Source organism: Hyla sarda, chromosome 2 (assembly GCF_029499605.1).
Source record: "Hyla sarda isolate aHylSar1 chromosome 2, aHylSar1.hap1, whole genome shotgun sequence".
In the NCBI taxonomy this organism is placed as follows: Eukaryota; Metazoa; Chordata; class Amphibia; order Anura; family Hylidae; genus Hyla; species Hyla sarda.
In genome coordinates this window covers 406,401,353-406,424,439 of record NC_079190.1, presented here as the reverse complement: position 1 = coordinate 406,424,439, position 23,087 = coordinate 406,401,353, and the positions used below count along the sequence as shown (strand labels likewise).

Sequence of the window (23,087 nt, the reverse complement as noted above, 5' to 3'; positions counted from 1 at the left end):
CGACCTGTCAAGAACAAGTTCTTGACAGGTCGGGATGCCTTCCCTTTCCTAAGATGGTCACAGGGGCCTGACGAAGCACCGAACGGTGCGATACGGCTGTGACCCTGACGTCTGATTCCCCCCATACCATCACAGCCTCCCCGTCCTCCTGATGCCTGACCTTGATGTGCCTGACCGCAATGTGACATCCGACACCTCAAGTACTAGGACCTGGTGAGCTGCTCCGCAATCTTTCTTTTTCTTATCTTTTAGTGATGTGACTACTATTACTTGACCAGCATGTAGCACCACACACAGTGAGCCTACTTTGGTAGTCAGCAGACACAGTATACTGACAGTGGAATTTTTAGGATGATATAGCAGTGCCGGATTTTCTTTCTTTTTTGTGGCTATATATATTTTTTTAAATATTCTGCTTAAAAGGAGAATGGTCAAACCAAATAAATGAAATATTGATTCACTTATACAATATGTTGGCATCAGAAGGTAGATCTGCTCTTACTTTTTGAAGACATTAGAGAGCTTCAAAGTTTAGCAGCAATTTTCCACTTTTTCATAAAGTTTTTTTTTTTATCTGAATTTTATGTCAAGACAGGAGACTTCCATTATGCAATAAATCCTTTTTTACTGGACTCCGCAGCGAAACAGTTAAATACAGAATATAAGCGAAAAACTTGAAAGTGCAACAAAGTGTGCTGCACATATAAGGTGATCAATTAGCCTAGAGCTCAGGTCATATAACCAGGTGAAACCATAGCTCCTCCTCTTTCTTTGCTGCTCAGCAGACAAGATAGGTGTATTAATTCTGTATTGTGTTAATAATTATATATTCCGGATTTTTATTTCTTGCTATTCTTCATTATTATTTACATATAATTGTCTCTCTTCTATTATCATTATCCCCTTATCTTAACAGGTTTTCTTCCGTTCATTACTTTTTTCCAATAGCTTGCTATTGTCCTGTTTTTCTTTAAATATATATTATTTCCTATTCTTTATTCTCCCTCCTTGATAATATCCTCGGTTTTCTCCATTCTCATTTTATTCCTACCTTTTCCAGTAGTTAAGCCTCAGCTCGCGCCTCCTGTTACCAGCGCGTGCTCTTCCCTGCTTGCACTGACGCAGTTGTAATTACTGCGTCTCGCGAGATTTGCTCTTTCAGTTTGTGCTCAACTGAGGTATTCCCACCCTTCTGTGACAGGTGCGGCACCTCCTCTCGTCTGTAACAGTGGGGATTTACGGCTCTCATTCAGCAGTCTTTTCTCCTCACTCCGGTCATTCTCTAGTGCTTCTCTGCCCCCTACTGTCAGTTTTTCATCATTACAGTTGTCTATCATATTATATAAAGTATATGTATATTTTTTTTACCTCAGCAAACTTCTCAACTTGTTGAGGAATTTTGCATCTTACCCTATTTAGTTCATTAAATTAATTATTACTACTATTAATTATATATATATATATATATATATAAATTTATTATTCTATTTAAAAAAATATTATATACATGAATTTATTAAATATATATATATAAAAATATATACATACTTGACATTTATCATAATGTCTTCTGATCAATCCCAAACTAAGGACTGCACATTTTTAGCAGGGGACCAACTACAAGATCTAGTTGACCAATCAGTGTCCCGCTCAGTCCAGTCAGGCATAATAAATGTCATGGCTACCATGCATGACTCTATAACTAAATCAGTTAATATTGCTATAGCCCAATCTAGTGCACAGAAACCTACCCAGGATGGGACATCTACATCCACTGATATATTTTTGTCAGCGGACGACTCTACAACACCCCTTCCAAAGGGCATTATTAAATCTAAAATAGCTACTTTTAAGAGGCGGTTTCATGATGACGACCAATCTTCCCATATTCAAAGAAAAATAGGTCATTACACATACTAGTCAAGACCCTACTGAAGGCTTGCAACCACATAGTAGCCACACTAAAAAAGGGCACACACAACCCTCTACCCGTGAGGAGGTATCCACCAAACGGGGACAGAAAGCCTCTTCTAGAAATAAGCCCAATTCTTTTCTGGAGATAAACGATGACTCCTGGGATTCAGAGTATTCTGAAAATGATGACCCTTCTTTTTGTCCTGAGGACACTGAGGGAAGTAATATTGACTTTGATGACGGTACTTCCAAGGATACCACCATTTTAGACAGTTCCGGCATCTCATTCATTGATCCCTCCCACATAAAACATCCCAGGTCGGGAGATTGGGTGCCCAAACCTTATGTTGCCCAGTTCCTGAATAACTGGATTAAAAAGGGTCTAGACAGAAAGGCCCGCAATAAGCTCAGGGCTGAATGCCCATGTCCTACACTGGCATCAAATGCAGATCAGACCCCTGAACTAGATCCCATACAAGTCAGATATATGCTTAAGTCTGGCTCTAACCCAAAAAAGGGTATAGACCGCTCAATAAGAGCCTGCCAAGACAAGTTCCTAGATCTATTAGGACTTAATTAGAGCCTGCCAAGACAAGTTCCTAGATCTATTAAGACTTGTTGGAGGAATCCATTGCCTCAGGAAAACCTATTGATGTCAACACATTAAGAGTTTGGGCTCAGCGTGCTATTTGTTTCTTCGGGAATGCAAATGCTGCACTATGTACCGAATGTAGGAGGTCTATCTTTCTCAAACTAGACCCCCAACTTACCCACCTAGCTAATTCTGAACCATCCACTCCCACCGATGGGTTATTGTTCGGTGAACAATTTATAAAAGAAATAAGTAAATACGTGGGGCTGTTTGCTTCGTTGGACAAGGTACAAACCTCCTTAAAACATGTCTTCTCTACCAATAAGCTTTTCAAAAGGGCTGGGAAAAGACGGGGTCGTTACCCCAGCCATTCCTCCCACTATAGACCCCCTCACAGAGGTTCTTTCCAAACAGATAGATCTTCCTATACAGCCCCTTCCTATCAAAGCACCCCGTTCTTCCCCTATCGGGATGACCATGGAGGACTAGAGGGCAAAGAGGATTGTCTGCATCCCGTTCCAGACCTCTAACAGGTAAGCAAACCGCAACATCCTTTTTCCCATCTTCCAGTGGGCGGAAGACTCATTCATTTTTCCCACAATTGGGGTATGATTTCTTCCGACCACTGGATTCTCAACTCAATCATGGGATGCCAAATAGAATTTGTATCAAATCACATCCAATATCATCCTCCTCATCCAATTCTTTTTTTCTCTGGAGGATCAATTTCTGATAGAGGAGGAGATTAAAGACCTTTTTTCAAAAAATGCTATTTGTCCAGTACTACTCCACTCTCCAGGTTTTGTCAGCAACCTTTTTCTAGTGAAAAAGAAAGATGGAGGTTACCGACCAGTAATAAATCTAAAATTATTACACATTTTTGTCCGTTATCAACATTTCAAGATAGAGGACATCCATCTCTTAAGAAATATGCTAATACTAGGAGATTGGCTGATAAAAATCGATCTCAGGGATGCCTATCTGACCGTTCCCATTCATCTTTCTTCTCAAATCTTTCTTCAATTCATTTGGCGAGACCAAAAATGGCAGTTTACCTTCCTTCCATTTGGACTGTCTTCAGTCACGTGGTGTTTCACCTGCTTTGGCTGCTTTGAGATCTCGCAGTGTTCCTCTTATAATATATCTAGACGACATATTGATCATGGCTCATTCCACATCTCTTGGACGTCTTCACAAGAATTGGACACTATCTCTCCTATCCGATCTCAGATTTCTGATAAATTTCAAAAATCCATTCTTATCCCCTCTCAAGAACTAGAATTCTTGGGATTTCTGATAAACACTCAATCAGCTCTTTTAAGCCTACCATCAAAAAAGCTAAAAACTATTTAAAAGGAAATCCGATGTCTTCTCAACAAGGATTAAATATCTCTACGCTCTGTAGCCAGAATTGTGGGCTTACTTTCTGCCTCAATTCAAGCTATTTTCCCTGCTCCTCTACATTACAGGGCTCTCCAACGTTTGAAGATCCAACATTTGAAGGAAGGCCTTGGTTATTCAGACGAGATTCAAATATCGTCAGAAGTCGACACTCTTAGCCGACAACACCAAAGAATTTTGCCATGTTTGTTTAGATAGGGAAATTATTCTGAAACCAGAATATCTCTCATGTCTTTCCAATTCAGTGGCATATTGGAATTCTCATCACCTGAAAGATTCCAGTGATTGGAAATTGGACCCTTCAATTAGACCTCTTTGCTTCTCGTCTTAATCGACAAATCCCACATTTTTTCAGCTGGCATCCCGATCTGGAAGCTCTAGGTATCTATGCCCACCTTCAGATTTGGCCCCCAGGAATACTGTATGCATTCCCTCCTTTCACTTTAATTCCCAGAGTTCTCCTACAAACATCGATTCAAGGTGCAACTCTGATTCTAATCACCCCTCTCTGGCCAGCTCAATCGTGGTTCCCAGAATTTCTGTAAATGTTTTTAGACATTCCAAGAATCATTCCATCATTCCCTTCTCTTCTTCTGGATCCTGCTGGGAATCCACATCCGCTAATCCTTTCGAACCAGCTTTCTCTGGTGGCATGGAAGATTTCAGGTCAATCTCAATTGACTCAGACATTTGTCAATCAACTAGAGACATCCTATCAGAAGCCTGGACTCCAGTTACCAGATCTGCTTACAGATCAGCCTGGAGAATATGGGTTCATTGGTGCTCACAACGGGACTTGGATCCCTTTCATGCACCTATTGTCCACATTCAAAATTTCCTATCAGCATCTTTTGATGCTGGCAAAACTTACAGAACACTAAATCTTTATCGCTCTGCCATCTCCTTTTACCATGCTCCTTTTCATTCTATCGCTATAGGAAAACATCCTTTAATATGTAAACTACTTAAGTGCATTCGATTCAAACGTCCTCCTCAACCCAAATATCTCAACACTAGGATGTAAATATTCTACTTTCTTTATTCACATCTTGGGTTGATAATGATTCTTTATCATTAAAATGTTTATCCTTTAAACTCACGGCCCTTCTTTGCCTTATTTCCATCAAAAGGGTATCCGATGTCAAAGCTTTAGACATATCCCACAGACAGTATACTCCCCAAGGTGTCATTTTCAAGCTACATAGACGTACTAAAACAAATATTCACAAAGTATTTTTTCCTGCTTCCGTTACAAGAAAAACTATGTGTAGTCCGATGCCTCAAATCTTACGAATCCAGAACTCAAAATCTCTGTCATCTTTCCTCTCCACAACTTCTCATGTCCTACTGTAAACCTCACTTACTGGTTTCTTCTCCAACTCTGGCTAAATAGATCAAACAATCCATGTCCCTTGCAGGGATTGATATATCCACTTTTAACACTCTTTCTACTAGAGGCGCAGTCTCTACAAAAATTATTCAGACAGGAGGTTCTCTCTCTGATCTTCTTAAAGCGGCCAAATGGTCTTCTGAGTCTGTCTTTAAAACCTTCTACTTACGACCTGAGCCTCATGTTTCTATGTGTCTCATAAAATGTTTATTATATTTGACTTTTATATATGTGTAATATGTTGTATCATGTTGTACATATTATTAAGCTTTAAACTTGCATAATGGAAGTCTCCTGTCTTGACATAAAATTGGAGATTTTCCTACCCTTGGTGACAGAAAATAGGGATTTTATGAAAGACAGGAGACGGACATTATCCCTCCCATATTACCCTCCCCTTATATTAATTGTTTGTACATTATTTCCTAGCATAATAGACTACACGGATGATTCCTGTACAAGTCTTCAATCCTGTTCTAGTTACTATGGATGTACTCTACTCTCTCATATTTATATTGAGACTTATAACTGTTTTTTTTTTCTGTTGATTATACAAAGAAAGAGGAGGAGCTACGGTTTCACCTGGTTATATCACCTGAGCACACTTGGTTGCACTTTCAAGTTTTTTGCTTATATTCTGTATTTAACTGTTTCGCTGCTGAGTCCAGCAAAGAAGTATTTGTTGCATGTTCGTCTCCTGTCTTTCATAAAATCTATTTTTTCTGTCACCAAGGGTAGGAAAATCTCCAATTTTTCAGGGACCAGTTCAGTTTGAAGTGGATTTGAGGGGCCCTAATGTTAGAACCCCCCCCCCCTAAATAAAACTTCATCCCTCAAAGTTTTCAAAAAGACATTCATAAAGTTTGTTAACCCTTTAGGTGTTTCATAGGAATAGCAAAAAGGGGAGGTGAAAAGTCAAAATCTCCATTTTTTTACACGAACATGTTGTCGTAACATGTTGTCACAATTTTTTTTATTTTTCCAAGAAGTAAAAGGAGAAAAACTCTCTCAAGATTTGTAACCCAATATCTCCCAAGTATGGAAATACTCCATATGTGGATGTAAAGTTCCCTGCAGGCGCATGGTAGGCCACGGAAGGGAAGGGGACATGGTAGGACTCGGAAGGGAAGGGGACATGTGGCACTTACAAAGCCTCCATGATATCCCCCAGATGTGACCATTTTAATTTTATGGGGGGGTGGGTTGGGGGGATGGTAAGTGTGTGTAAATGTATAGTGTGTCCACTTAATGTTATTATTTCAGTGTATAGTGCAGTGTACGTGTAGTCCTTTTTTTTATTTTACTGCAATAAAGTAGGTGTTTTTTTTCCCCACTTTTTGGGGCATGTATGCGGTCCGTGCCACCAGCGACTGTTCTGCGCTGTTTGGCCAGTCCTTACTGTGTGAAGACTGCCCTGATTGCTGATCGGTGATTCATTACTGATCAGCACTTTTTTGGGATGCAGGCACCACAGAACAGAAACTGGTGGCACAGACCGCAAACTCCCCCTCCAAAAAAGTGCAAAACATTTTTTATAATGAACCACAAAAAAAGCTAGGGGCAGGTAGGTCACAGACCAGTGGTCTCCAAACTGCAGTCTACAGATGTTGCTAAACTACAACTCTCAGCATGCCCACACAGCTGTTGGCTGTCCGAGCATCTGAAAGTTGTTGTTTTGCAACATCTGATGTCACCTAGACAGGATCACTAGGAGGGGTAATGGGGGTTTAGGGGTCTTTGGGGATTTTATATTTTACACAGTGCTGTCACAGCTCTAATCTCCTCACTGATCTCGCTGCACTAAGGAGTTCCTGCTGATTAGGATGAGGCAGCTCATCCTTAGACATCAAGCAGTTAAAATACAAATCAGAATTCCGTACAGATCAATACACAAGACTAACATTGTAAAACAGCACCAGGTATAGTGGCAAGGCAGGAAGCAATGGAGGAGGGCCTAAACCATGGTGCAACACAAGCAGGTCTGAATATGAGTCAAGGTACAGGTTACAGATACAGATAAAAACTAAACAGGATTTAAACGACTATAGGTACAGACAGATCAAAGGACAAACAGGACTGGGCTAAAAGATAAACAAACAGGTCAAAACTACAAAGCCATCGCTAAAACAAAATAACAAGTCTGAACTAAAACCAGATCAAAGCTGAGACCAAGAGCACAGGTAGAAGGCTGAGGAGGAATCAAACACCCTGCCTCAGCTGCTGATTGGCCCAGGCCTGTAACTCCTAACTGCCCAGCAAGCAACAGGCAAACCTGGCCAAATGCAATTGTTACAGGGGCAAATGTATATTAAAGCCTCACTGCAGCCTGCTGTGTGTGTGTAACATAACAAACTACTCCAAACTACCCATTCCTTAATTGCATGCACTGAGCATTAGAGCTGGACTGGAGAAGGTGAGTATGGGGTAGCTTGGTATGTTGAACCACAGTATGGTTATAAAGTGGGATACCCCTTAAATATAATTTTTATTAATATTAACTTTTAAAATATACAAAGTATCAGACTATTAAACAATACAGGAATTCTTAGTAGAAATATATTACATTAAATATTAATCAAATGTAAAACGTTTACCTCTTTGTCGTTGATGTTAATATTGTATGAAAAACATTGGTCCCCCATGTTATCATACGTTTCTGGCTTCTGCCATTTAATTTCAAGCTCATCTGAATTATATGCCACAGTTATGTTTCTCGGAGGATCCAAAATGGCTGTAATAAAGTTTGCTATATTTATTCTTGAATTTTATCATTCATATACAGTGAGTAAAGAAATAAAAATGTTGAATAGCTCATGGTCACACAAAGCATAGCAACAACAAAATTTTTAAAACTACAAATAAAACACATTTGTCAAAATCTCAGGTGTATCCTGTTTCTATTTATAATACTTGAGATATTTCAATAAATTGACTCATGTCTGTCTGTTGTACTGTAGATTTTCTAGATTGGACGTAATGTAAAAATGAATACACTTGTGTATTCTAGATTTAGAAATGAATGTCAGAGCAAAAACAAACCCATGGTTAAATCAAAGGAACTATCTGTAATCTCTAAAACAGGATTTGGGCCAAGGAACAGATCAGGTGAAAAGTGCCCAAATCACTGCAGAATGGGACCATCAAAAGAGGCAACAAAGAACACATTGACCACTCTGCTTTAGATTTTACCATGAAGATGGGACTATGACCTTTACAGCATTCCATCATTTAGGCTTTTATGGTACATTGGCAGGGGTCAAGTCCTGGGAAAGAAAGTATGGGTACTCAAGATTTCTACTCAAGGGCTGGAACTTAAGAACTCTCGCTAATGGGAACAGTGTTCCTGTGTGTGGGAAAAGTGTGTGTTTTTGTTTCCATGCACTCCTGCAGGACTGTACATTGGTCTGATGATAACCACTTCTCAGTATAAGGCACACGACTATCTGCTTGGAGTCTGCCAAAGTCACTTAAATGGCCATTGTCTATATACAAAACCTTTGACTTGTCCTAGCAACATTTAGACCTCTGCTGATCAGGAGAGCAAGGGAAAAGTTTGTTTTCTCTCCTGGCTCTGTGTCACTTGATCAAGACAAACTCTCCATGCAAGTCAATGATAGTGTCTCAATCATGTGAAACAGGCGAGTGGCAGCGAGGACTTCTCACGGCCCAATATCCTGATTGGTTGAGGTCTGAACACTCAGACCCCTTGTTTAAAACTTTTGACATGTCGCTAGAATATGTCAAAAGTTTTACATAATGACGGGTACTCTTTTTGACATGTCCTAGAGACATTTTAAACGTTTTCATCGGTCAGGGTCTGAGTGAACAAGAGGGGAAAAAAGCTGTCTCATAGACTTATACTGTAAATTTGTCTTGCTTAGCACACTCTTCTCCCACCTAGTTCTCGTTATTGGCCACGGTCAGAACACTTAGACACCGACCGATCAAAAATTCTGACATGTCTTAACAAAAGTATTTTTAAAAGTGAAAGTGCATATTTCAAGAACTTATTGATCGATAGGTTTGACTTGCACCATTTCACAATTTTTTCCTATCCCATGGATAGAAGATAACATTTGATTATGAGACTATCCCTATAATACATGAATGTGAAACACCCATAAAGAATGTCTCTTTATGGGGAGTGCTATTTTTATTAATTATACTTCATTTTCTTCATATTTTTGGTAATTATCTTTGCCCTGGGCCTCAAATATTCAAATATTAAAAATACAGAGAATTATAGCTTACCTTGTGCCACAAAACTGTCTTACATGACTTGCACCACATTTATTATACATTTTAGACACCTTTTAGATACTTTTCTCCAATATGAGCCAAAAATGCACCAGAATTCTGACTCAAGAAGGCTGGCCCGATTACATTTTTTGAGCATCCCTTTAAGGTATTTGCTTCCCTTTGCCACTTCAATCTAGCTTATATTCATCCTGTACAGTATTTCATATAAGTGGGTCCACCCCTCAAATTTCTAAAAAATATTTTATTATATCTTGTCATGTGACAACACTGAAGAAATAACACTCTTCTTTAATGTAAAGTATAAATCACCGACATGGATCTGTCAAAGATTAAGAGCATCCATGGTCTTCTGAGGTAATTCAAAGAGGCCTCTTTTTTGAATAAGAATACAATCATAAAACATAACCTTTAATATACATTGTTTAAAAGTAGCCAAACAATATTCAAAAACGTGATAAACAAATTATGTAACCTCCATGCCAAAACAATGAAATGTCCAGGGGGTCACAAGCTGCGGAGCATAACCCATAGTTATAAGGGGGAGGGGTGTTAGATAAGATGGTAGATATATGTAATATAACAAATCCCCTAGGAGTATGGATAGATGCTTAGCTCCAATATGGGAAATAAGGAGACGGAAAGGCGGGGGTAGGTGCACTCTGATACTAGATGACCCGTTCCTCTGTCCCTGCCTTTTGAGGGACCTACCATGGTGCCTCAACCACGGTGCTGTTCCCTGATCTATATAAATGAGGGAGAAAACAATAAACAACAGAATAGAAGCAGATATACAGATGTACCTAATAAATGCTCCACAGTCCGTAACCACCAGGACATTCGATTCCCACAAAACAAAAACAAACACCATGTGTGTAGTGGTATAAAAGCCAAACTCCACTGGTATCTAACCAGATGCCAGGGGTTAAAGTATTAATATGGATCCCAATAACAGTTTTGATGTGTTTCCACCGTCCGGTGTTGACGGATTCATCAGGGAACCAATACCACAACTGTAACTATAGATGTAATATCTGTGAGGGTACCACAATAGTACCATATAGATATGGACCTAGCCAAAAAATACAACCAACTATTGGTAGAAGGTTCTAATAAACACAATCATTTTGATGTACTACAATATCATACAGGATGGACTGTAATAATATACCTAGTCCCTTATAAGCATCCGTATGGGGAGCAGGGCTAGCTGGATATATATGTGCATATGCATCTGATGGAGTGCATATAGACCATGCCCGCTATTTAAGTCTCTATAGATAAATCACATCTTCCAGATGCCAGTATAGATGTTAAAACAGTCAACAAAAATGCGGAAATAATGGAGGAGTGTGTGATGGCACACTCCATCCTCGGCTGTGATGGTGGTAGGTCAATAGATGACTTCTGGGTCCATAATGTAATCCACAGCAGACTCACCCTCCGATATCCTGCTAAATACAATGCTTGAATGCAGCTTCCGGCACTCCGCACGCACCGGTGGCGGCGTTCGTGTCAAGGGCCAGAAGTTGTCATCACTGCACTTCCGATGTTGCACTATCCAGTGCGTTTCAATCACCGGAAACAGTATGGCCGCCGTTAGTGATAGAGTATATCTAACTGATGATAGGTAACCACGGCAACCACGTAATGCGGTAGTAGTAACTGGGCAAGATGTCATTTGCAATATAATCGAAACTGCGCAAGTACAATCGCAGCTGCGCAGTGTGATCTTGAATGGGCAGTACAAAATGGGAGGTATAATGAGTGTGAGAGACGGGATAGTGCATTTACAATACTTCATATCCCATCCAAAAGCTGCCATCTCATCTGTTGGTGTATACAATAACATCAAGGAGCCAATATGGGCTTGTTTGCATAAAGGACCTGGTATTATTTAACACTGTACTTAGGCACAGGGTACTCAAATATTTATGCATATTAACCCCTTAAGGACGCAGGGTTTTTCGGTTTTTGCACTTTCGTTTTTTCCTCCTCACCATTTAAAAATCATAACCCTTTCAATTTTGCACCTAAAAATCCATATGATGACTTATTTTTTGCACCACCAATTCTACTTTGCAGTGACATCAGTCATTTTACCCAAAAATCTACAGCTAAACGAGAAAAAAAATCACTGTGTGACGAAATTGAAGAAAAAACGCCATTTTGAAACTTTTGGGGGCTTCCGTTTCAATGCAGTACATTTTTCAGTAAAAATTATACCTGATCTTTATTCTGTAGGTCCATACGATTAAAATGATACCCTACTTATATCAGTTTGATTTTGTCGTACTTCTGGAAAAAATCATAACTACATGCACAGAAATTTATACGTTTAAAATTGTCATCTTCTGACCCCTATAACTTTTTTATTTTTCTGCGTATGGGGCGGTATGAGGGGCATGATCTGACGTTTTTAGCGGTACCATTTTTCTATTGATCGGACTTTTTGATCTCTTTTTATTCATTTTTTCATGATATAAAAAGCGACCAAAAATATGCGCGTACGCCATTGACAGTGCGGTTTAATTAATTATATAGTTTTATAGTTCTGACATTTACGCATGCGGCGATACCACATATGTTTATATTTATTTTTATTTACACAGTGTTTTTTTATGGGAAACGGGGGGTGATTTGAACTTTTATTAAGGATAGGGTTAAATCCCATTTATTCACTTTTTTTTACACTTTTTTTTGCAGTGTTATAGCTCCCATAGGGGCTATGACATTGCATACACTGATTGCCAGCACTGTTCACTGCAAAGCCATAGCTTTGCAGTGATCAGTGTTATCGGCGGTCGATTGCTCAAGCCTGCATCTCAGGCTTGGAGCAATCAATCGCCGAAGGGACACGCTGGAGGCAGGTAAGAGGACCTCCGCTCGTGTCCCAGCTGATAGGGACACCGCATTTTCACTGCGGTGGTCCCGATCAGCCCCACTGAGCAGTCGGCAGCTTTCACTTTCATTTTAGACGAGGTGTTCAACTTTCAACGCCGCGTCTAAAGGGTTAATAGCATGTGGCACCGCGATTGCTGCCACACGCTATTAGCCCCGGGTCCCGGCTTCAGATACACACCATGACCGACCCGATATGACCCGCGTTACCCCGCATTATATCGCGGGAGCCGGCCAAGGATGTAAGTATACGTCCTTGGTCGTTAAGGGGTTAAAGTAGGTGGATATAATGTATAGATAAGTGCAGATGTCAATAACAAATGGACAATACTCAGATTGTCAACAGACCATAATGATAAATAAAATAATAAACTGATATGTATAGGGCATACATTGATGCCCATAAAAGAAACTCTGTAGTGTGAACCTTGTGTAAACCTTGGCAACAAAAGTGAGTATACTCCTAAGTGGAAATGTCAAAATTAGGCCCAATTAGCCATTTTTTTTCCCCCACTGTCATGTGACTTGTTAGTGTTACAATGTCTAAGGTGAAAATGCGGAGTCTAAAATTTGGTGTTATCGCACTCGCACTCTTTAATACTGGTTGCTGGAAATTCAATATAACTCTCTCAGGATCTGAAAAAAATAATTATTGCTCTATATAAAGATGGCTTAGGCTATAGGAAGATTGCTAAGAAATTGTGCTGAGCAAGACAATACAGTGGTTTCACATGACAGGTCCCACTCAGAACAGGCCTCACCATGGTCGACCAAAGAAGTTGAGTGCACGTGCTTAGCATCATATCCAGGGGTTATCTTTGGAAAATAGACATGAGTGCTGCCAGCATTGCTGCAGAGGTTGAAGAGTGCGTGGTGGGAGGGCTGAGATCACTGCCTAGATCATACACCCACACTGCCTCAAATTGGTCTGCATGGCTGTTGTCCCAGAAGAAAGCCTCTTCTAAACATGGTGCACATGTAGGAAAGCAGACTAAGAGACAAGCAGACTAAGGACATGGATTAGTGGAACCATGTCCTATGGTCTGATGAGACCAAGATAAATGTATTTGTTTCAGATTACTTGGTTCAGAAACGTGAGTGGCAGCAACCAGGTGAGGAGTGCAAAGACAAGTGTGCCTTGCCTACATTCATGCATGGTGGTGTGGTGGTGGGAGAGTCATGGTCTGGTGCTGCATGCGCGTTGCTAGCGATAGGTAACTACAGCTTATTGAGGGAACCATGAATGGCAACATGTACTGTGACATACTGAAGTAGAGCATGATCTCCGCCCTTCAAAAAATGGGCTCTAGAGCAGTATTCCAACATGATAGTAACCCCAATTACACCTCGAAAATGATCACTGCCTTACTGAAGAAGCAGAAGGTAAAGATGATGGACCCGCCAAGCTTGTCTCCAGACCTAAACCTTATTGAGCATCTGTGGGGCCTCCTCAAACGGAAGGTAGGGGAGCACAAGCTCTCTAACATCAACCAGGTAAATGATGTCATGGAGGAGTGAAAGATGACTCCATTAGCAACCTGTAAATATCTGGTGAACTTCAGCCAAAGAGGCTTAAAGGGGTACTCCGCCCCTAGACATCTTATCCCCTATTCAAAGGATAGGGGATAAGATGTCTGATCGCGGGGGTCCTGCTGCTAGGCACTGGCTGCAGCACCCCTCTGTCATTACTGCACAGAGCAAACTCACTCTGTGTGTAATGACGGGCAATTCAGGGGCTGGAGCATCGTGATGACACAGCTCTGCCCCTCGTGACATCACGGTCCGCCCCCTCAATACAAGTCTATGGGAGGGGGCGTGGCGGCCGTCACGCCCACTCCCATAGACTTGTATTAAGGGGGCGGACCGTGACATCACAAGGGTCAGAGCCGTGATGTCGCGATGCTCCAGCCCCTGTATCACCCGTCATTACGCGTAGAGCGAGTTTGCTCTGTGCAGTAATGACAGTGGGGTGCTGCAGCCGAGATCCTTTGGATAGGGGGCAAGATGTCTAGGGGTGGAGTACCCGTTTAATGGGGTGCTCCTGAGGACAAAATATTTTTTTCGAATCAACCGGTGCCAGAAAGTTAAACAGATTTGTAAATTACATCTATTTAAAAATCTTAAACCTTCTAGTATCAGCTGCTGTATCCTCTAGAGAAAGTTGGGTAATTATTTCCAGTCTGACCACAGTGCTCTCTGCTGACACCTCTGTCTGTGTCAGGAACTGTCCAGAGCAGGAACAAATTTCTATAGCGAACATCTCCTGCTCTGTGAAGTAGAGAGCACTGTGGTCACAGAGGGAGCCTCACCTGCCAGCAGAGAGCAGAGTGGTCAGACTGTAAAGAACTACACAACGTTCTATGGAGCATACAGTAGCTGATAAGTAATGGAAGGATTAAGATTCTGGACCCAGTTGATTGGAATATATATATATATATATATATATATATATTTTTTTTTTTTTTACTTCGGACTACCCCTATGAGGTGGTGCTGGAAAACAATGGTGGCCACACAAAATAGTGACACTTTGGGCCCAATTTGGACATTTCCACTTAGGGGTAAACTCACTTTAGACATTAATGGCTGTGTGAGTTATTTTGAGGGGACAAAGGAAGTTAAACACAACAAAACTAAACACTTTACATTATATCAAAGTGTTATTTCTTCAGTGTTGTCACATGACATGATATAATAAATTATGTTCACAAAAATGTGGGAGTGGACTTACTTATGTTGGATATTGTATCTGATCGGACCCACCTTTGAAATCCTTAAACTTGAAAAGCCTACAACATACAACATCCTTGATAAATACAAGGGATAAGCACATGAATTCTGAGTGACAAAGATGGATTAATATGAAATACTTCTTTCTTTTAACCACATTTTCTAATGGCTTTGGGAACTGAATACACAATTGATATAATAAACGCATAGTATTACCATGATGATTTGGAAATAAAACTTCATCGTAGAACTGAATTGTAGTTTGGTTGCTTAATCCCAACACTTCTACATACACTTTTGATTTGAAATAAATATTTGGACGTTTCAAAACACATCCGACTTGTCTCCCAAATGAATCGATTCTGTAGTCTTGGCACGTCTCATATCTATTTTTCCTTTTCTGTCTGACCTCAAATAAAATAAACACTTAGTCAATATTAAGTGTTAACCTTGTAATCTTAAGTAGACTGTTAGTACAATAAGTGCAATATAAGGGTATTATTATTATTATTATAATTATTATTATTATTATCTGTAGTACTATTGCTTTTATTTTCACCTGAGAACCAAAGTATATTGAGTATCTTCAGGGGCTTCTTTTCCCACAGTCCATGAGCAGTTCATAATGTAAACACTGTATATCACACAGGAAAAATTCTCAGCAGCGGTGTTATTTTTCCCTTAAAAAGAAGTAGCAGTATTATATAGATGTATACAATTTCTTGGCTTAAGAAAAAAAAAAAAAACTCCCTAAAGAATAACGATTTACAAATACTGTATCCCTTTTCACATACAAACAGGTTTCAATTACCAATTAGAAGTTGTGTAAACTTTCCTGTCAGTGATCCAGAGATGGGAACAAATTCTGAGGCTCCCAATTTCAGTGCTGTACTGAATCTTGCCACAACTACCAACTAGCGCTGTCGGTTAACAAATCGGAGAGCAGAGTTTCCATGCCAATCACTCTCAGCAACAACCCCCCCCCCCCCCCCCTGTCCATCCAATGTTTCTACAACCTGGGACTTTTGAACAGAGCACCTGCTGGCTACAGGTGATAGTCACTGTTAATTTCTGGTATCACTAGTGTTCTTTATTATTTTTGTTTTTTTGTTTACTCTCACTATGGCTGCTGATTTGGACCCTGACATATCCTCTTGGCTTCTGGACCTCTGGCTGTACTCTGACAACCCCTACTTGCCGCTTCTTGATCTGCTGGATCTGAACCTTTGAACTGTACCTTGATGACCCCATTGTCTGCTGATTCTGCCACTGTATGCCTTGCAGGTATTGTCTCTGCTTGGCCGGTTACTGTTCAATTCTGATAGGTTTCTGTCCCTGTGCACTTTATTAGGAAGGGACCGTGCTCTGTGATGTCCATATAGACAGGGGTTGTACTTAATTACAAAACTGTAACGCCATTGTCTTATATAATATTTCTGTGTTTACACTATTCAGCCATAACATTATAACCAGGTGATGTGTCTAGGAACGGAGTTGTCATATATTAGGCAGCAACATTCATAAAGTAGAATTTTTGTTGCAAAAATTATTGGCAAGCATAAAGATGTCAGCAACGTTGACAATTTCTAAAATTTTGTTATAACGGGACTTACATGATGATTCTGTGGTGCTCTCTTAGGCCAGTCCAACCTATGCTTATACCCAGAGCAATATACAGTAAAGTACTGACAAGTAAATGCTATATGCAGTGTTATACTTTGCACATTAACTAAAAATGTGCAATTGTAACTCCACAGATTTGAGATTTGGGTTTTGCACTGCAGAAATGGCTGGTAATACAAACAAATGCATATTTCCTTTACTGCTTCCTTCATTACTGTATAAGTGCTATGGAAGATACCTTAAAACTGTACAACACTTACCATCAGGAAAATATGTGTATACATTTGTGTCCATATTCATGCTATTATCATTCTCTTTACAAAGCTGAACACTAACTCCTTTGTGTAGAATGAATTCCATATAGCTGTAAACTTCATATACCAGTGAACACATGCTCACCTACAAGATCCAGAAAATAATTCTTAATTCAAATATTATTCTGAACATTATAAATTATTTAGTACAAAACGCAAGCGGCATTATATTAGAATTTTTTTTTACCTATGGTCCTGTACTCTATTGAACCGCAGTGTTTTGTGAGAACAGAGGTGGGCGATACTAAGGACCAATATATTTTCAAGTACCAATATTAAAGAGCTCCTACATGATACATTTGTAGCTGAGCATTTCTTATGAATTAATTGTCTACATAGATTAAACCATTAAAGAGTACCTCTCATGATCTTGTTAAATGTTATAATCCTACCAGTTGTAACACTTACGTTTCAGAAGATAGGACCTCCGGTGGATCCACTGGACCCGTGTGGCAGACGACTCAGACCATATCAGAGAGTGGAGTCTAAGATGCAGCTGGTTTTCACCAGAGCCCGCCGCAATGTGGGACAGACTTGCTGCGGCAGGCAGAACCCAGCTCACTACCCCTAGCACGGCTCGATCACACAGGTGGCTGAGGCAATGCGAGGCACAGTAGGGATAAGGCAGCTCGTATTCAGGATAGCAGAAGGTAAAAGCAGGCGGCAAATTAGCATAGTCAGGATGTAGCAGGAGGTCAATAGGCAGGCGGCAGAGGAACAAGGTCAAGTCACAGAGCAAAGGATCAGATACACGGCAAGGCAACTCTCAGAAATGCTTTCTCTCAGGCTTTGGGAATATGGTAACGTAACAGGTAGACAGAGACAGGATTGATTTTTTAATACCCAAACGGACAACTAAGACCTGGAAGTGAAAAATTATTATTATGACTAAGCAGTATGTAAGTGACCAAGCACTATCGATTAATCCAGGTACTGGTGTTGGCTATAGGTATGTGAACTCCAAACAGAATTAGCAAATAACAAGAAAGAGAAAAACGGAGTCACTTATAAAACATATATAATTTTATTAATTCCGTGGAATGTAAGTACATAAAAATTGTATATATATTAGTTAAAAATATTATTTTTCAAGGAGGAATAAGGCTAAAAGGTGGTGTCACCGGCTCTGCAATGAAGGCTGGGTATAGTGTATATATTACTGGATCCACCACAATGAGATAGAAAAGATACAATAATAGACAGTCGGACTGGGATAGAGCCACTCCCAGACGAAGGTTGCGTACCGAAACGTACGTTGGAGTGGTGCTGTCCCGGTCTCTGCTGATTGCTGTTGTACTCTGGTATATCACCATACTGTTTTGTATCCCTGCAATGTTATGTTTGTTTACATGCACACTGCACTTTATTTTGCATGCCATATATATTTTTTGCTCTCACTGTGAGATTTATATACATGTTTTCTACATGCTGCTAAACATCCTGTTTTTGCAAATTTGTGTGCAAGATTATTGTATCTTTTCTATCTCATTGTGGTGGATCCAGTAATATATACACTATACCCAGCCTTCATTGCAGAGCCGGTGACACCACCTTTTAGCCTTATTCCTCCTTGAAAAATAATATTTTTAACTAATATATATACAATTTTTATGTACTTACATTCCACGGAATTAATAAAATGATATATGTTTTATAAGTGACTCCGTTTTTCTCTTTCTTGTTATTTGCTAGGATTGATTTTTTGTAGAATCTGGAAGGGACCCAGGTAGCAAGGACCAAGATTGTAACAGGGGATCTTGAAGCGGATGTATTTGGATGAAAGCCTCACCATGTCACCAGGAGAGAAGGGAGGAAGAGGTTTTCTATTTTTATCAGCTTGCGCCTTCATGCGTGAAGAAGCCTGGGATATTGACTGTCGGGTCTGTTGCCAGATGGTGGAGAAGTCATGGACCAACTCATCAACAGCAGGCACTCCAGAGGAAACTGGGAGAGGAAGAGGAGAACACAGATAGAGTCCTTAGACAACAAAAAGGGAGACGACCTCGTGGACTGGGAGTCCTTATGATTATAAGAGACTTCAGCCCAGGGGAGAAGGTCGACCCAATTGTCTTGGCGAGCTGAAACAAAATGCTGAAGATAAGTCTCAATGATTTGATTAACCCTCTCCACCTGACCGTTGGACTGATGGTGGTAGGCCGAGGAGAAGTCCAGATTGATGTCCAGATGGTTACAAAGGGCTGGCCAGAACTTAGAGACAAACTGAACACCAAGATCCAAAACAATATGCTGAGGAAGTCCATGTAAACGAAAGACATGCAACAAGAAATACTTTGCCAGCTGTGGAGCAGAAGAAAGAACTGGTAGAGGAATGAAATGAGCCATCTTGGAAAACTGATATACAACGACCCAAATGACAGTGTTATTATGAGATGGTGGCAAATCGGTAATGAAATCCATGGCAATATGGGACATGGGAGTCTCCGGAATGGGTAAAGGCTGTAATGGTCCTGCAGGTTTCTGTCACTGGGTTTTGTTGCGGGCACAAGTTTCACAGGAACGAACAAAATCAGAAACATCACGTTCAAGATGGGGCCACCAGTAATGCCGGGAGATACAAAGTAGAGTCTTGCATATTCCAGGATGTCCTGCAGTCAAGGAAGAATGACCCCATTTCAGGACCTTGCGTCTCAATATGGCGGGCACAAAGGATTTTCCCGGAGGAACTTGCTGAATTTCAGCAGGAGCGGCAGGAATCAAATGGTCAGGAGGAATAATATGCCTAGGCGTGAAGTCCAAGGCCTTGAGGTTCTTGTCTGCTGGATGGAAGTGGATGAAGAAGTTGAACCTAGAAAAGAACAGTGACGATCTTGCCTGGCGGGGGTTCAAACGCTGAGCAGACTGAAGATATAGAAGATTCTTATGGTCGGAGTAGATGTTGACCGGATAAGAAGAACCTTCCAATAAATGTCGCCATTCCTCCAAAGCTAGCTTGATAGCGAGGAGTTCACAATCTCCAATGGAGTAATTCCTCTCAGAAGGAGAGAATATCTTGGAGAAGAACCCACAAGTAACAGTCTTGCCCTTGGCGTTTTTCTGAGTAAGAACTGCACCCGCTCCAATAGATGAGGCATCAACCTCCAAAGCATAGGGCCTCTCCGGATCAGGTCTTGTAAGCATGGGAGCAGAGGCAAAGACAGACTTTAAACGTGAGAAGGGTTCTTCAGCCTCTTGAGGCCAAGACTTATGATTAGAAGCCTTCTTCATGAGAGCCACAATTGGAGCAACCAAGGACGAAAAATGTGGGATAAATTGACGATAATAGTTAGCGAATCCCAAAAAGAGTTGAATAACATGTAGGCCAATCCAATACTGCAGACAATTTATCTGGATCCATCTGCAGGCCTCGATGAGAGACAATGCAGCCAAGAAACAGAAGACAAGACTTCTCGAACAGATATTTCTCCAGTTTGGTGTAGAGATGATTCTTCCATAGTCACTGAAGAACCAGACGAACATGAGTACAATGCTCCTCTAAGTTGGAAGAAAAGATCAGGATGTCTTCTAGGTATACGACAACACAGGTGTAGAGAAGATCACGGAAGATATCATTGACAAACTCTTGAAAAACGTCTGGAGCAGTGCAGAGACCAAAAGGCATTACGAGATACTTAAAATGTCCATCACAAGTATTGAAGGCCGTTTTTCATTCATTTCCCTTACGGATACGAATGAGGTTATACGCTCCACGTAAGTCCAACTTGGAGAAGACCTTGGCACCACGTAGACGGTCAAAAAGTTCTGAGATAAGAGGTAATGGGTAATGGTTCTTGACCGTGATTTTGTTAAGTCCCCTGTAGTCAATGCATGGACTGAGTGAGCCATCCTTCTTCCCTACAAAGAAGAAACCAGCTCCAGCAGGAGAAGAGGACTAACGGATAAATCCCTTTTGGAGATTCTCCTGGATATACTCAGCCATGGCTTTGGTCTCAGGAACTGATAGAGGGTATATCCTTCCATGAGGAGGAGTGGTACTAGGCAGAAGATCTATAGGGCAGTTGTAAGGACGATGTGGATGCAGAGACTCAGCCTTTTTCTTGCAGAATACGTCAGAGAAATCTTGGTAAGGTGGAGGCAGACCAGGTAAAGGTGGAGGACGAGAAACAACTTTAGGCTGGACTGTACTGAGACAAAGATTTTGACAGATCTGTCCCCAGCGAAATATTTCTTCAGTTCTCCAATCTAGTTGCAGAGAGTGACTTCGGAGACACGGAAGGCCAAGAAGAAGCTCAGAAGTACAGAAAGGCAGTACATAGAATTCAATCTTTTCTTTATGCAAGACACCCACTTGCATGACGAGTGGCTCAGTACGGAATAGCACCTTACAGTCCAAATTTTGTCCATTAACAGAGGAGATGAACAAAGGCTTGGCAAGCCGAGTAACAGGAAGATGATATTTGTGGATGAAAGAAGCATCAATAAAGTCACCTGCAGATCCAGAATCCAAAAATGCTGTAGCACTAAAGGAAGACTTGGCAGAAGCGAAGACTTGTATAGAAATGGTCAAGCGAGGAGAGGTGGTATTCACACCTAGGGACGCCTCTCCCACGTGCTCTAGGTGTGAGCATTTTCCCAGATTCTGTGGATGAACAGAACAGTCTTTGAGGAAGTTCTCCGGGCTAGCACAATACATACACAAATTGTCACTGCATCGTCGTGATCTCTCCTGTTGCGTAAGACGGGAACAATCCACTTGCATAGCCTCTTCAGCAAGAGGTTTAGGAAACTGTAGAGGTGGACGTTGAAACACGGGTGCCAGGCAAGGATATCTCTGTGTTTGAGCAGGTTTCCTCTCTAATCACAGTTCTTCCTGCCTCCCTGCAAAATGCACATCAATACGTGTGGCCAGGTGGATAAGTTCAGTCAGAGAAGGAGGATCATGTTCAGCCAGGACATCTTTAATCCTGCTTGACAGTCCTTTTTTGAATGTGGCACACAAGGCCTCATCATTCCATGCAAGTTCTGAGGCTAGAGTGCGGAATTGAACCGTGTAGTCACCAACGGAAGAATTCCCTTGACAGAGGTTCAGCAAAGCTGTCTCAGCAGGTTCCTCAAAGACACTGCGAAATTCTGCCAGAAAAGCCGTCAAGTTGGAAGCTACTGGATCACCGCGGTCCCAAAGGGGTGTAGCTCAGGCCAGGGCTTTTCCAGACAGCCACCTTAGCACGTTCTGTCGGAAACAGTTCAGAAATGTGTTCCAAATGCATGGTGCACTGTGTAACGAAACCTCTGCATAACTTGGAATCACCTTCATATTTAGACGGCAATAGTAGAAGTAGCTGGGAGCCAGAAGACACTGCAGGAGCTGGAGGAGGGAGTGGGACAGGATGCGGGTGCTGTTGCAAGGCCAAAAGCTGTTGTATCATAGCAGACAGTTGGGTAAGTTGCTGAGCCTGTCGTGCCAATTGCAGAGACTGACGTACCACAACAGAGGTAAGATCCGCGACTTCAGGCAGGGGTACCTCAGCGGGATCCATGGCCGGATCTTACTGTACCACTCATGTTTCAGAAGACAGGAACTCCGGTGGATGTGGATCCGCTGGACCCGTGTGGCAGATGACTCAGACCATATCAGAGAGTAGAGTTTAAGATGCAGCTGGTTTTTACCTTAGCCCACCGCAAAGCGGGACGGACTTGCTGCGGCAGGTGGCACCCTCACTACCCCTAGCACGGCTCGGTCACACAGGTAGCTGAGGAGATGCGAGGCACAGTAGGGATAAGGCAGCTCGTAGTCAGGCAGCTCATAGTCAGGATAGCAGAAGGTCAAGGCAGGCGGCAAATTAGCATAGTCAGGACGTAGCAGGAGGTCAATAGGCAGGCGGCAGAGGAGCAAGGTCAAGTCATAGAGCAAAGGATCAGATACACGGCAAGGCAACTCTCAGGAATGCTTTCTCTCAGACACAACGCAACAAAGATCCGACAGGGAAGTGAAGAGGGTGTAGGAATTT

The 23,087-nt window shown here is 41.3% G+C and overlaps 1 protein-coding gene across 1 annotated transcript in view; it reads right to left on the bottom strand.

Annotated features, from left to right (window-relative positions):
* Nucleotides 1-23,087, bottom strand: part of LOC130357485 (granulocyte-macrophage colony-stimulating factor receptor subunit alpha-like) — a 139,396-nt gene that overhangs the window by 15,613 nt on the left and 100,696 nt on the right. Inside the window, exons 6-9 of the mRNA XM_056560184.1 lie at nt 17,068-17,206; nt 15,744-15,864; nt 15,401-15,588; nt 7,892-8,028 (exon numbers count right to left, since the gene is read on the bottom strand). Coding sequence (XP_056416159.1) covers nt 7,892-8,028; nt 15,401-15,588; nt 15,744-15,864; nt 17,068-17,206 — 585 coding nt within the window. The remainder of the gene's footprint in view (nt 1-7,891; nt 8,029-15,400; nt 15,589-15,743; nt 15,865-17,067; nt 17,207-23,087) is intronic.